The sequence below is a fragment of the Erpetoichthys calabaricus genome, chromosome 4, assembly GCF_900747795.2.
Source record: "Erpetoichthys calabaricus chromosome 4, fErpCal1.3, whole genome shotgun sequence".
NCBI lineage: Eukaryota > Metazoa > Chordata > Cladistia > Polypteriformes > Polypteridae > Erpetoichthys > Erpetoichthys calabaricus.
Genome location: NC_041397.2, coordinates 116515186 through 116528497, shown reverse-complemented (window position 1 = coordinate 116528497; position 13312 = coordinate 116515186). Strand labels below are relative to the sequence as shown.

The 13312-nt window shown below is 36.9% G+C and overlaps 1 protein-coding gene across 13 annotated transcripts in view; it reads left to right on the top strand.

Moving 5' to 3' along the window:
* dmd (dystrophin) overlaps positions 1–13312 on the top strand; it is a 2688357-nt gene that overhangs the window by 1713437 nt on the left and 961608 nt on the right. For all 13 annotated transcript variants that reach the window (XM_051926236.1, XM_051926244.1, XM_051926242.1 and 10 more), the window contains one exon: positions 4034–4198. In XM_051926236.1, coding sequence (XP_051782196.1) covers positions 4034–4198 — 165 coding nt within the window. The remainder of the gene's footprint in view (positions 1–4033; positions 4199–13312) is intronic.

The window sequence follows — 13312 nt, the reverse complement described above, 5'->3', positions numbered from 1 at the left end:
TCCAGCCTCTGTAAAAAAACTCACACTGTTCCAGTATGGTGCTGAGGTGTCCCCTGCTGCCCTCAGGTCCCAATCCAAGTGGTTTGTTGTGTGGTGGGTGCAGCAACACACTATCAGTGCATGCTCCCAACCTCTCCTCTCCCGGTTCTGCTCAAAAAGTCTACCTGCCAGTTTGCTGACATGACACAATGTATACCTAAAATGTTTGTTCAATTCATATAATTTAACTGCAAGCTACAAGAGTTCTTAATATTGGTCAATAGCTGTCACTAGTTGACTGAAACAGTCGCATGTGTGATGATATTGACAGCAGCAGGCAATGTCTTTGCAAAACAGCTCAATATTTTTGCAAAATAACGCATTTATTATTATGAAATAATACAATAACTTGTGTAAAATAAGGGAGTATGTTTGTGAAATAATCAAAATTTTTGAGGGGTGGGAATAATGCAACAATTATTATGAAATGATGCATTAATTTTGCAAAATACCATAAATCTTTTGTGAAATAATGTAATCATTTTTTCTTGAGTGGTGTGGAATAAGCTTCTCTATAGAACAGTATTTAACTCAAGGCTTATTCTTGTACTGGCCAGTGCCTCTTGTTGAGTAATGCTATGCATCCACTGTACTTACAGATTTACCTTCTAGACAATCCTAAGCAATCCATGCACCCACCCCATCATCGAGGTTGGAAAGCATTCATATGCATTGATATGACTTCAAACAATGAGGGGAAGGGTCCTCCTCGGAGACCAGAATGTGCTCAGACTCATACTCACAGCACGATATAGAGATAACTAGAAGAACGGGGAGAGACTTCTGTTACACACAACATGCTATATTGACAATAGATAGAAAACCACAGTGGGAGGGCCGTGTCTGCTTGGCCTTAGAAAAAAGCTGGCATTAATATCCTTTGACTTGTCTAACTGCAATGCAAACTGACCTGCTTGTTTCAGTTTATTCTCTACAAGGTCAGCCATATTAGGGGACATGACATATCATTGATCCAATGGCTGATGGTATTATTTGATAATGGAATCATTTTAAATACATCGGCTGATTTTTTTTTTTTTATATTATCAATTATCATTTTCACCAGGGAGAATGAGTTTCTTGGCTCCAAAATGAAGCTTGTTTGACTTAGCCACATACAGTGTAAGATGCCTAAAGTGCCTTGGTATAGATGCTTGTGTCTTTCTTCAGTTTATTTTGACTTGATTTGAATTTTGAACATTTTTATTGTAAAAATGTGTCTGTCCTGCCAACATGGTAGAGGTGATTGATGCTATAGATGAGCTAGCATTATGGAACTCTTCTCTAGGTCTGCATCTGTACTTTCAAATCCATTTACACTAAAATGTAATGTTCTGGAAATATGTAATATTTGGTTAAAAAATATGATAGAAATTAAAAATGCCCCCATTTCATTACTTTTTTTATTGTATACACTTCTTGTGTTCCAAATAACAAATATAACAAATGAAACAGATTTTGGCACACATTTACATTATATAAAATCAAGTAGTAGTTTCAAATTTGTATGTTTAGGCCACAGTCTTTCCATGGACCCCTAGGTAGCTTCTCACATACTGTACACCCAGTGGTAGAAGTATTCAAGAACTGTTCCTTTATGGGGATTCTGATACAAACTAGATTAAATCACCATGGGCTGCTTTTAAATCTTTTCAATTTAGCATGTTTGTAAATTAAATTTAACTGTTACTACAAAGTATGTATATCTATTAGATTGTCTTAAGTCCCTGCTGTCATTCTTACTGATTGGATGGGTTAGCGCAGTCCTTGGACTGCTCCAAACATCCAGAAGGACTTGAAGAAGGACAATTATTTCATCGGAGCCTATCAAAACAACTCATTGTAGCACCCTAGAAGATTATTTGAATCTTTGTTATGATAAATACAGTTTGGTTCAAATATATTTATTTTAAATTAGGTTTATATTTACATTAGCTCTGAGGAAATTGATTTACTAGTAAAATGGTGGGAAGTGTTTATTAGTAGTGTGAAGGGCGGCCACAGCTATTACCTGGCTGGGACACCAATGGAATGTAAGGACTTGGAGAGAGAGCATCGCTGAGGCAATACCTCCCCTGGGACACTAGAGAACAGCCCTCCAGGTTGGCTGTGGCACCACGGATTCCCCCAGGTCATGCTGGGAGTTGGAGTTTGTTGCCGCCCTGTTGGGTTCCGTGGGGGCCACCAGGGGGAGATGCAGAGCCTTATAATGAACTTCTACCACACCTGAGAGTGATTCCAGGTAATACCGATGAGCCACCTGGAACACTCCCAGGACCTAATAAAAGGAGCCAATTCTATCCATTCGGGGAGCCAGAGTTGGGAGGAGGTGGACAAATCTTGCCAGAGAGGGAGTAGATGCGGAAGGACGGAAAAGAAAAGAGGAGAAGAGAAGAGATATAATAGGACTGAGACATGTAGTGTGGTGTATTGTGCTGTGCTCTGGGGAGCAAGAAAGTGGTTCCCCTCTGTAAATAAACCGTGTGTGCTGTTTGACAACTTGTGTCTGCCTGTCTGTGTCAGGTTAAGGCAGCTATACGTGCCCCAGCAGTTCACAAGTAGATTGATTTCTGTTCCTTAAGGCAGTTATACTTGAGATTGATTGGTGGAGAAGTCAGTAAGAGAAGGTGGTGAAAACGTGGATGTGGATGAGGATGACGGAGATGTTACAACATGGAGAGGTGGCATTTATGTTATGTTGGAAATTGTTGGCGCGAGCTAAAAGCGACAGCAAAAAAGAAGTGGCAGTTGGCATAAGTTACTTACAGTCACGAGTAATGCTTGCACGCTTGGGGCAGGCAATCCTGCATCTGTAAGTCCAGCTCCATGTAAGTGGAAACCTCTCCATCAACAAATTGATTGAACTTTATGAATTTTCCCATTTGATTGAGCACAAATATAAGAGAACCAACATATCAATATCTTATGCCTTCTGATACTTTAAGCTATAGCGGGTAAGTTAAATGATCCTCCTAACTGCAAAAGTGTAAAATACAAGCAATGAAAACCAAAGGTTATCTACTTATGAATGAAGTACTCTATGTTGTTTAAGCTTTTGTGCATAAGGTAAATAAACATTTACTTAGTTTTTACCTTACACTAAACCAGCCTGAAAATCACATTATCTGCAGATGATCATCATTCACCATAATTTCGCTGACACTGTAATTTACCTACAGGATGCCACATTCATCTGATATCCATAATGGTCAGTCACTGCAATCATGCTTGCATTTCACTTGTCTGATTCCCTAACATTTGTTATAAATGAACAGCTTTCCATGTCCCATTTCATGTAAATTACTACAACCAAAAATGCTCAAGCAAACAATAAGTAAATTACAAACATTTTTTTTTTCTTTATTTAGGTTGTTAATTGGCATTTGCAAATTTTCACTATGTGGTCCCTTTGAATGGACAAAGTCCTGTCCAGGCGTGTTTTCAGCCTTTTGCCCAGTTCTGGTGTGATAGCCTCTAAAACCTGCAACGGTGAAACATGTGGAAGAGGTTCTAGAACCTAGCTACTCAAATCAGTCCATGAAAAGCCACAGTACCAGCACAGCCTGAAAACTATGCCATGTATATATTTTCTAACTTTCGTTTTTGATAAAGTTGCATGATAATGAGAAGGTGGATGTGCTGAAGTTGGGGCACATTTCATAATTTTATATGCATGGGAGAGTGGGTGTTTTTTTAATGATTAAAGTTTTATGCATCCCAGGGTATTAGGCCATGTATTGGCAGCCCATCTCATGCAGTAGGAGAGTAGAGTTATCATTTTTTTTTTGCATGGGGTAAATGGTGAGAGGCCTATACCACTATACTCTCTGCATTTGGTAGATATCATCCTCAGCGGTTTTTGTTTAAACTATCATAATGCTTTATCTATATTCCCATTTACCTGGGTTAATCATCAGTATATTGAATGGTGTATGTGAGCTAATGTTGAGAAAGACAAATGCACGTTTTGATAGACCTGTTTCTTTTTTTTAAGGTGTCTAGAAATTTGCCAGAAAAGCAATACGAAACTGAAGATCTGCTCAGAAGACTTTCACAGTTCCAGCTGCAACTTAACCAACTGGCTTTCTGGGCATCCTCAACAAAAGACCAACTCCAGTTATACAGACAGGTTGGAATCCCAGGGGCATTCGACACAAAGGTAATAAAAAGACCATTTTGAAACTTATTAAATTAAAATATATGTGATAGACACGCATTTTGAAAAAAAAAATCTAATTTCTAATCTTACTTATCCACTGTCTATTTTTATACACTGATATAAATAAAAGTACAATACTAACATAATAGCAAAGTAATACTCTGAGGAAAAAGCAGAAAAGAAAACATTGAATTAAATCTGAAACATCATTTCTGGCAATTTTGACCTGTCTTCATACCTTCTCCCAATTTCATCTTTTAATGCTTGGGTCATCTTTTAATGCTTGGGTTAAGCCCCATCTGTCTTTCTCTACATGGTTTCCACATAGGGACAGTTATTTTTGAAATGAAGTGTTTGTTGTAAAATATGGCCAAGCCATTTCAAATTATGTTTTTGTTATCTTATTTATTTATTTATTGGAGGGTTTTGTTTTCGAATATTAATTTAGTGTATGGATGCTAGATACTTTGTTTTAATATGGCATACTGTAGGTATTTCTCAGAATTCTGAACCAAATGATTATGCAAACAGTATTGATTTTCATTTTGCTCTTTGTACTGTATTTATCTGATTTCCAGAATTTTAAAAAGCTTTGTGACAAGTGTTTATGCTTTGTGATTTTGTTACCGATTTAAACATTATGGCAGATGGTACTTTCAAGGTTAATAAAGTTGTACTTTAAAATAGTGCAAGATTGTTTTCCTATAGTCTAAGATATTCTCTGAGGTATTGTTTATATTACTTTGCCTTTCTGAAGATGATAGCTGGTCTTACATTGACCAGTGAGACTAAGGTCTGGTTTTTAATGTGCTGGGTATGTGATAGTAGGATTACATCATTTGTAAGTATCGACTGTTTCTACTGCTTGGTCTTTATCTGGGCATTGCTTAACAGACCCTTGCTACCCTAAAACTAATCACATGGTCCTAAACTACTTTATCTATTATTGGTTAAATTATCACTGTTACTAAATTAGAAAGTACTTTGCCTGGAATAGATATCAGTGCAATGGATCTACAATTATTGCCATCCACTACTGTCTTTTGTTAAAACTGAAATGGTTATCCCATTTGTCCAGTCTGATGATATTCTGATATTTTGTAATTTCTTAGGGTAGGATACACAGAATATGGCAGTTATTTTGCCTATAGCAGATTCATTTATATGTTGTAACCATAAGGGGGTGTCACTGAGCCACAAACCTTAGGCAAAATTTCTTCCAACACAGTCATAGGTTCAAATGAAGAATTTTATTTCTTACCAACACCCTTCCAAATGAACACAGCCAATCTCAAGCCAATTACAAAACAAGTGAATGCTCTTTCTCTCCTTCAACTCCTCCTGGTGAGTGTCACCCACTGACTTCCAACACTGACTCCCCGAGGTGAGGTTATGGGCTCCATGGTACTGCTTCCAGTACCATGGGCTGTTGGCAGCACTTCTGGGTCATGTAGAAACCAGGAAGATTCCCTATTTGTGAGGACTCTCTAGTGGCACCCAAAGTCCCTGACAGGGCTGCGCATCCTTGCAGGTGTCCAAACTAGGACAACATGAGAGGAATACTGCCGTGTGTCGTATGGGGGGAATGATCTGGTGCTATCTTTCAGCTTCTGCTAGTCCATCCACTGCTATGTTTTCCCAGCTGGGATGATGGTTGCAAGGCATCCTGGCCAGGGTGTATCTTTAGTTTCACAGTTCTTCTGGTATGGCCTCCTGACCAGGCAAAATATCACCCTCTATCCTGTTCAGGATGTCAGTCCATCCTGTTTGGCATTTACAATGTGCTTTTATTTTTAGGATAAAACAGGAAAGGTTCTGTCATTTTCACTTCATTCCAGGCATTGTAGTCTTAAAAACATGTACATTTGTAAATTTGTGCAGATGTGGGTAAATTTGTTAGTACCCTTACAACTCATTGAAAAAGTGGTGTATGTCTCCTGAAAAGTGATTAAACGAAAAGCAACTGTCTCATGATGATATGTCATTGAGTAAAGCAAAGCAAGTGTGAAAAGAGATATAAAGTATTGCTTATTCTACAAAGATACTCTAAAACAGCCTGGACACATTTGTTGGTACCCATAGAAGACATCATAAATAAAATACATTTGTGCAATCAGTCATTCAACCTATTTGAATAAAGAATTCACTCTGCTGTTTGGTATCATCGTGTGTCTCACATTGAACACGGACCAGAGAAAGCAAAGGAGAGAGTTGCCTGAGGAGATCAGAAAAAAATCATAGACACACATATTAAATGCAAAGGACATAAGACCATCTTCATGTAGTTCGATGCTCATGCAACAACACTTACAAATATTATTAAGAAGTTTAAGGTCCATGAGACTGTAGCCAGTCTCCCTGGATGCAGCCAGAAGAGGAAAATCAACCCTAAAATGAGCAGAAAGATAGTGAGAATTGCAGACAAAAACCCAGGGACAACTTCCCAAGAGATACAAGCTGATCTCCAAGGTTAAGGTCCATCAGTGTCTGATCATACCGTCCATCACTTTTTGAGTGACAGTGGGCTCAATGGAAGAAAACCAAGGGGGACTCCATTGTTGAAAGAAAACGATAAAAAAAACCCAGCTGGAATTTGCATATTGACAAGCCACATCCTTTGGACAGATAAGACAAAACTAGAGGTTTTTGGAAAGTCACATCAGATGTATGTCCACAGAGGAAAAAATAAATCTTTCAAAGAAAAGAACACCATACCATCTGTGAAACATGTAGGAGGCTTGGTTATGTTTTGGGGTTGCTTTGCTGGTGTCTTGAGTCTATTCAGGGAATATTGAAATTTCAAGACTATCAGGAGCGAAACGTACTGACCAATGTGTCAGAAAGCTCTGTGTCAGTCACAGGTCATGGATCTACCACAAGGATAATGACCCAAAACACACAGCTAAAAACACCCAAGAATGACTAAGAACAAAACATTGGAATATTCCAAAGTGGCCTTCTATGACTCCTGATTTGAATCATATCAAAAATCTACAGCAAGAACTGAAACATGCATTCTGGAGAAGACACCCTTCAAACCGGACACAGCTGGAGCAGTCTACTCAGGAAGAGTGGGCCAAACTACCTGTTTACTGGTGCAGAAGTCTCTTTGAGAACTACAGGAATTGCATGTTTGCTGTAGCTTGTGCAACAAAATATTAGGTTAATATTCCCATCATTTGTGTCTATGCCGTTTTCATTTGTGTTATTATTTAAAATATTCTCTTGAATCAAAACTCAAAACCAAAGTCTGATTTTTGTTAAATACGGAATAAGCAATGATGGCTGCCAATTACTTTTATCATTTTCAAGTTATTTCAGAGGCAATTGTGAGTTCTTTTTTTTTTGTGGAGGAGTATCAAAAAATTTGTACATGTCTGTATTTTCTTAAGTGAAAAATGTTTTACACTCATAGCTCATGTGAATATTATAAGAAGCAGCAAGATTGGAAGATGGAGACACATACCGAATGGGAATTAAATCCGTTAACAGGGGCATTTATTTAACAACAAATGATTCATAGTCATACTTCTAGCATAATCACCTTGCACTGTTTATGGGGAAATGGTAGTCACTTAAACTAGACAGGCTATTCCACTCATTTAGTGTCCATGATTGTTGTCCAGTGCCATGTGCTGTGTCCTTGTAAGTCTGCCCGTTATTATCTGCAAGGCTGTATTTATAATGCCCTGAGAGTCTCCACCTGCCTCATCAGGCCTTCCCGGATTTATAAGGTGCAACAAGAAAGTTCCAGGAGATTCTGGAATGCAGAGCTCAGCACACCCGAGAACATCCCGCTGTCAATCACTTGTCCAGCCCCCACGCATCTCCAGGGTGAAAATGCTGGCTACAATAATATCATAATCTCAATAAGACTAAAATAATTTCATTATAGACAGTGTTCAGTGTTTAATTTAAAGTACATCACATTTTATATTTTTGTACTTTTTAAAATTCTCTTCTCTTTTTAATCACGTAGGCAGTAATTGCATATTTTACTTAAACGAGTGAAGCTCTAAAATGGTAATCCACTGTGGATAACACATAATTGACAATAACTTTTTTCATTTTTATTTTAACATTCTTTTTGTAGCTAATACTCAGTGACAACAGTTTTATTATTAATCATGTGTATGGGGATAATATTTTAGGTCATCAGACACTTGAGATGTTGTGTAGGCTTTGTTATTGCGTTGAAAGGAAGCATTTATCAAGCTTACCAAGCTGGATTGGGTTTTGTTGTGGGCTGCAGTAAGCCAAAAGCCTCTGGGCCTTTGAGCAGTTTGAATGAGGAATTATGGGCTTTCTTTCTACGTGATCTGAGAGTAAATACGGTAGAGTTATGGGTTCACTGTGTCACCTGTGACTAGTATTAAATTTTCATTTCTTGTAAATAGTGGGATTTCTTAATTATATTTTTAGAATGTTGAGTATAATTAGTTACTGTTACAGTCTTGCAGTATCAATTGTAATTAATAACATCAAAGGCGTGAAACTATTATACCCTAATACTTTTTAAAACTACTTTTAATTATGGTATCAGAAGCTACCAGACAAACAAAGTAATTGCCTTCTTATTGTTTTCTATTGTTTTTATTTATATTCAGTTCTGTGCATTAGTATAGTGTAAATGAATATAAGAATTTTTTAAACATTCTTTTGAATTTATAAAAAGCAAATAATATTCCATACAAGTAAGTCAAATTATACAAAATTAAGTAAACTTTTTAAATAATCTGTATGATAATAAAGCTACAGTGTTAGATATATATGTATAGTGCCTCTTTATATGATAAGTATAAATTATGTCTACCTGAAAAAACATTGCGGACTGATACAAATCTTTCCTAAAGAAGGAAAATCTTCTGTGCATAAGTTTTAATCACATGCTGACCGACAGTGCTATAATCTCAAAATATCCTTTATTGAATTGTTTGATATTAATTCTTATATTACAAAATATTTAGTTAGTATTATTGCCAGTCCATAATTCCTGTACAGTTATACATGTGCACAATTAACATTTTAATGTCCAGTAAAATGCATTGCATATTTTCTTAATTTTCAAAAAACTAGTATCTATTTTCAATTAACTCATTGCATATAGAGATATACTGTGCAATTTTTTAATGTATACCTTTGTAGGTGAGTTAGCGGCATATTTATTATCTCCTCTACATGCACAAAAAATTTACTTAAATTCTGATCATTACATTTAATGATGAGGGAATATGTTGCAAGACATAGTTTCTCCTTGGAAAATGTTTCATGAAACCAAGTGTATTGCCACAAGAAAAATTCATGCCATTAACTCATACATTGACACCTCATCTGCAACCCTTTTCTCAGTGTGTAAAAGCATGGCAAAATTTGTTCTGGTGAGTAGCATGCAAAGAGGATTGCAGCTAGAGAGCATTTATCTACAAGCATTTTGGTGGGGCGTGTCTGCTGCAAACATCCGTTGGCCTTAGTATGTGGCCACTGGAGAGCCTTTGGAAGCATCCTGGCTTGAATTAGCCTACGGAGAATTGGAAAGTAAGCACAGACGATGTTAACTGTGACCCGATATGAGCAATGTGAGGTGGAACGTGTGGGATAAATGTGTAAGGCAGTAAATGTGCATGAGGCAGATGAGAGCGTCTGGAGTTTTATGGAAGGAGGTGTAGAGGATCTGGGTAGCATTTGAGGGTGACCGAGGATGGATGATAGGGTTTTGCCACTGCAGAATAGACTTTAGGGAGCAATAGTCCTTGCTTTTCTATACAAGAAAAACTTAATAAACCCCCCCAAATCTCATTTTAGTAAGTTTTGTGTTTCATGTTTCCAAAATTGCATGTGAAATAAATTTTGGGGGCAATTTTAGGTACAAAACTCTATGCGAAATGAAACTCTGCTCTTTAGCTCATTACTACTTGTTTTGTTTGTTTTTATCTCTAAGTGTTTTTATGCAGTTCTTTAAGATTTGCAAATAAATTAATGTACAATTCCATTCAAAATAAAATGAAAATTGTTACTTAAACATCTTTAAAAATGCTAATTAGCATAGTATTGTATATCATAAGGTTAATAAAAATAGTAAATATTAACAAATGTTAAATTCACAATGGCATTTGTGAAATAGAAGAAATTAAACTAAAATGCTGCTTAAGGCTAAGTAACAGAGTCAGATAACAATTTAAACCATACTAGCTTTATTATGGTACCAATCCTCAGAAGTTAAATAAATCACAGAAGGAAAAGTCCACAGTCGTATCTACAAACAAGGGATCTAATCCAGAAAGAGAGTGTGTTACACCATCTATGTGTCAGTTTAAAAAATTTTAATAAAATAAGGGAAGTACCAATATATAGACTTGAATACCCAACCCTTATGACAGTTGGAGAAGAAAATACAGTATATAGGCTGACAATGCTTGGAGAAACTGAGGAGAAGGACATGACCTCAACAGTGACCATAGAAAAGTTAAGAAAGAGGGTGGCAGCTAGGGTCACACGATAATCATCTCTGGATTAACTGCATCATAAACTGCCATTTAGCAATGCGTAGACCTAGAAGACCCATTAATCCTTGCAGCTGACAGCTCAGGAAGAGTGAGGTTTAATAGAAATGCCTTCCAGAAAGGAAAAGAAGGAGGATCAGCTAATTTCTAGTGAGAGGCTAAAACCTACTGAAGACAGTTGTGCAAAGACTCAAAATAACGTCCACTGCGGAGCAGAAAGAAAGAGAGAAATACTGTACAAAGTAGATTTGAAGATGAAAATGAATGTTGATAGAATTGGCAGCTGAGATGAAATAGGACCAACATGCAGAAACTGGTTGACATTCCCAGAACACACACTAAAAATATGTCAAGACAGAAACGACAGTATTAATCTGAAGACAGATGGTAAGAAAAAGACAATGAATGAACTTGAATGGATATTTTGAAGGTATGGGTTTCTGGTGTGGGCACAAATGTTCTTGAAAACCAAACACCTGCACAAAAGGATTGCAGGGAAGAGTTCACAATGTCAGACAGAATTATTGATTATGGGTCTATAAGATTCCTTCCTTAAAATTGTATACATTGCTGCTACCAGCATTGTTGATAGCTAAATGGAATTGGCAAAGTTGTAGACAGGGTTGGAGAGGATAAAAAATACTACAAAACCGTGAGAACAGATCTAAGTTGAAAATAGAAGGAAATAATGAGGCTAGGAATTGTGAAACATGATATTAGGCATTTGAATGTACAGAGCCCCAGATTGTCAAAAATATCCCTGAGAGTTGTGATGTTTTGATAGACCCATGGAGAAAGGAAAAGAAATTGGCCTGCCACTGATGTGCAACAATGGATAATTAAATATCAGAGTATCACAGTACCATGATAAATGGAGCCTTAAGAGAGTTTTCAGTTTTGCTCCAAATATTAAGGGTATATAAGATTAAAGGATTCAAGTTTGGAGGCACATAATTCCAGATACGGTAAAACACTTAAGACCTAAGGTATAACTCCATATGGCTACCCCCCAACTCCTACCATGTTGCATGTCATGGTGGAGTGCTTAATTAGATGTTGATGATATTAGGAGTCTTACATTAGTACAATAATTAAGGGGGGAGGGGGTTAAAGTGAGGGACTATGTTCACTTTATAAAACTGCTTAATTGGCTTTATATGCCAACAGAGCAAGGATTCCTCAATTCTTTTTATAATGTGACTCTGTTTTCAGGAAGAGAGAATATATCAGTACCCACAAATTTAAAGGTACTGACCAAAGACATGACAGGGGAGAATGCACAAATTTTGCAGGAGGCATTTAATGGTCACAAGGAAGGTTTTGCCCACTTGATTTTATAACCAGATAAAGCTTTGTATGATTTAACCAGAGTCAGTACATGAAGAAGGTTAGAGGGAGCATTGTCCAAATAAATCTAAATGTCATCTTTGTAAAGAGATAATTTGTGGAGGACTGCATAAGAAGAGATTGAAGTAATTAACTGGCACAAATGGAGGGCAACATCTATTGTCACGATAGACAAGGTTAAAAAGATGTGGGGCGAGAGGTCATTCCTCCCTGGTACCTTTGAGGATCTGAAAAGGAAAGAAGAGGAGTATTGTATTATAAAAACTTTGACAAATCCCTGTCCAAATCTCATATAGCTTAAAACTTGTCCATAGAAGCTCCAGCATAGACAGTTGAAGGCTTTTTCAGCATTAGGGGCCAGTAGGGTTGCTGAAAGGGACAGCGTTGTAGCCAAGTTATATGTGCACAATACATTGTCTGCTACTTGACATGAGAGAAAAATTCCCATCTGGGCAAGGTGAACTAATTAGTGGATAATCAACTGAAGATGTAAGCCAGTTAGCCAGTAATTTCACATCAGAGATAATCCAGGAAATTAGATAGTAGCTTGCACAATCTACTGGGTTTTTACCCTGTTCTGAAAGTAGGGTGATTCAAGTAGAATTGATGGAGTGATTCAGTTTTAAGGAGGAAATGGTGGGGCTTAGCGTTGGTATTGGGGGGTATGTGCCAGATGCTTGGTAGAATCCAGCACTTGCTTCAATTTGGGCAATGTCATATGGGAATCAAATATTCTAGGTAGATATACCCCAGCAGATGTAGAGGAGTTAGGCTTGTCATTGAATAGATTGGAAAAGTGTCCCTAAAAGTGGTTGCTGATCTGTCAGAGGTTGTGTGGAAAACATGCTGATTTACAATAAATGAAAATTGCATCCATACTCTTAACTTTGCTATTTGAAAGTATACTTTTTTATGCTTTTTCCCTATTTGCTTTCATTGCGTGATCGTAGTGTCAAAGTATCTATAGCTACATTGTTTGAGTTTGCAAAAAGAACACTACCAAATAATATTAAATACTGTATATTGTCAAGTTTTATAGATATGACTCATTCACCTCTATTTCAGCTATCAAAACAAAATAAGGCAAAACCTCTTCAAAGGACTTGGACATTTACTGATAGATAGATAGATAGATAGATAGATAGATAGATAGATAGATAGATAGATAGATAGATAGATAGATAGGAGTGTATAATCATAGATAGATAGAACTTTATTTGTGCCAATGGAGAAATTTGGATTCTTATATATTTACATGGGGCGGCAC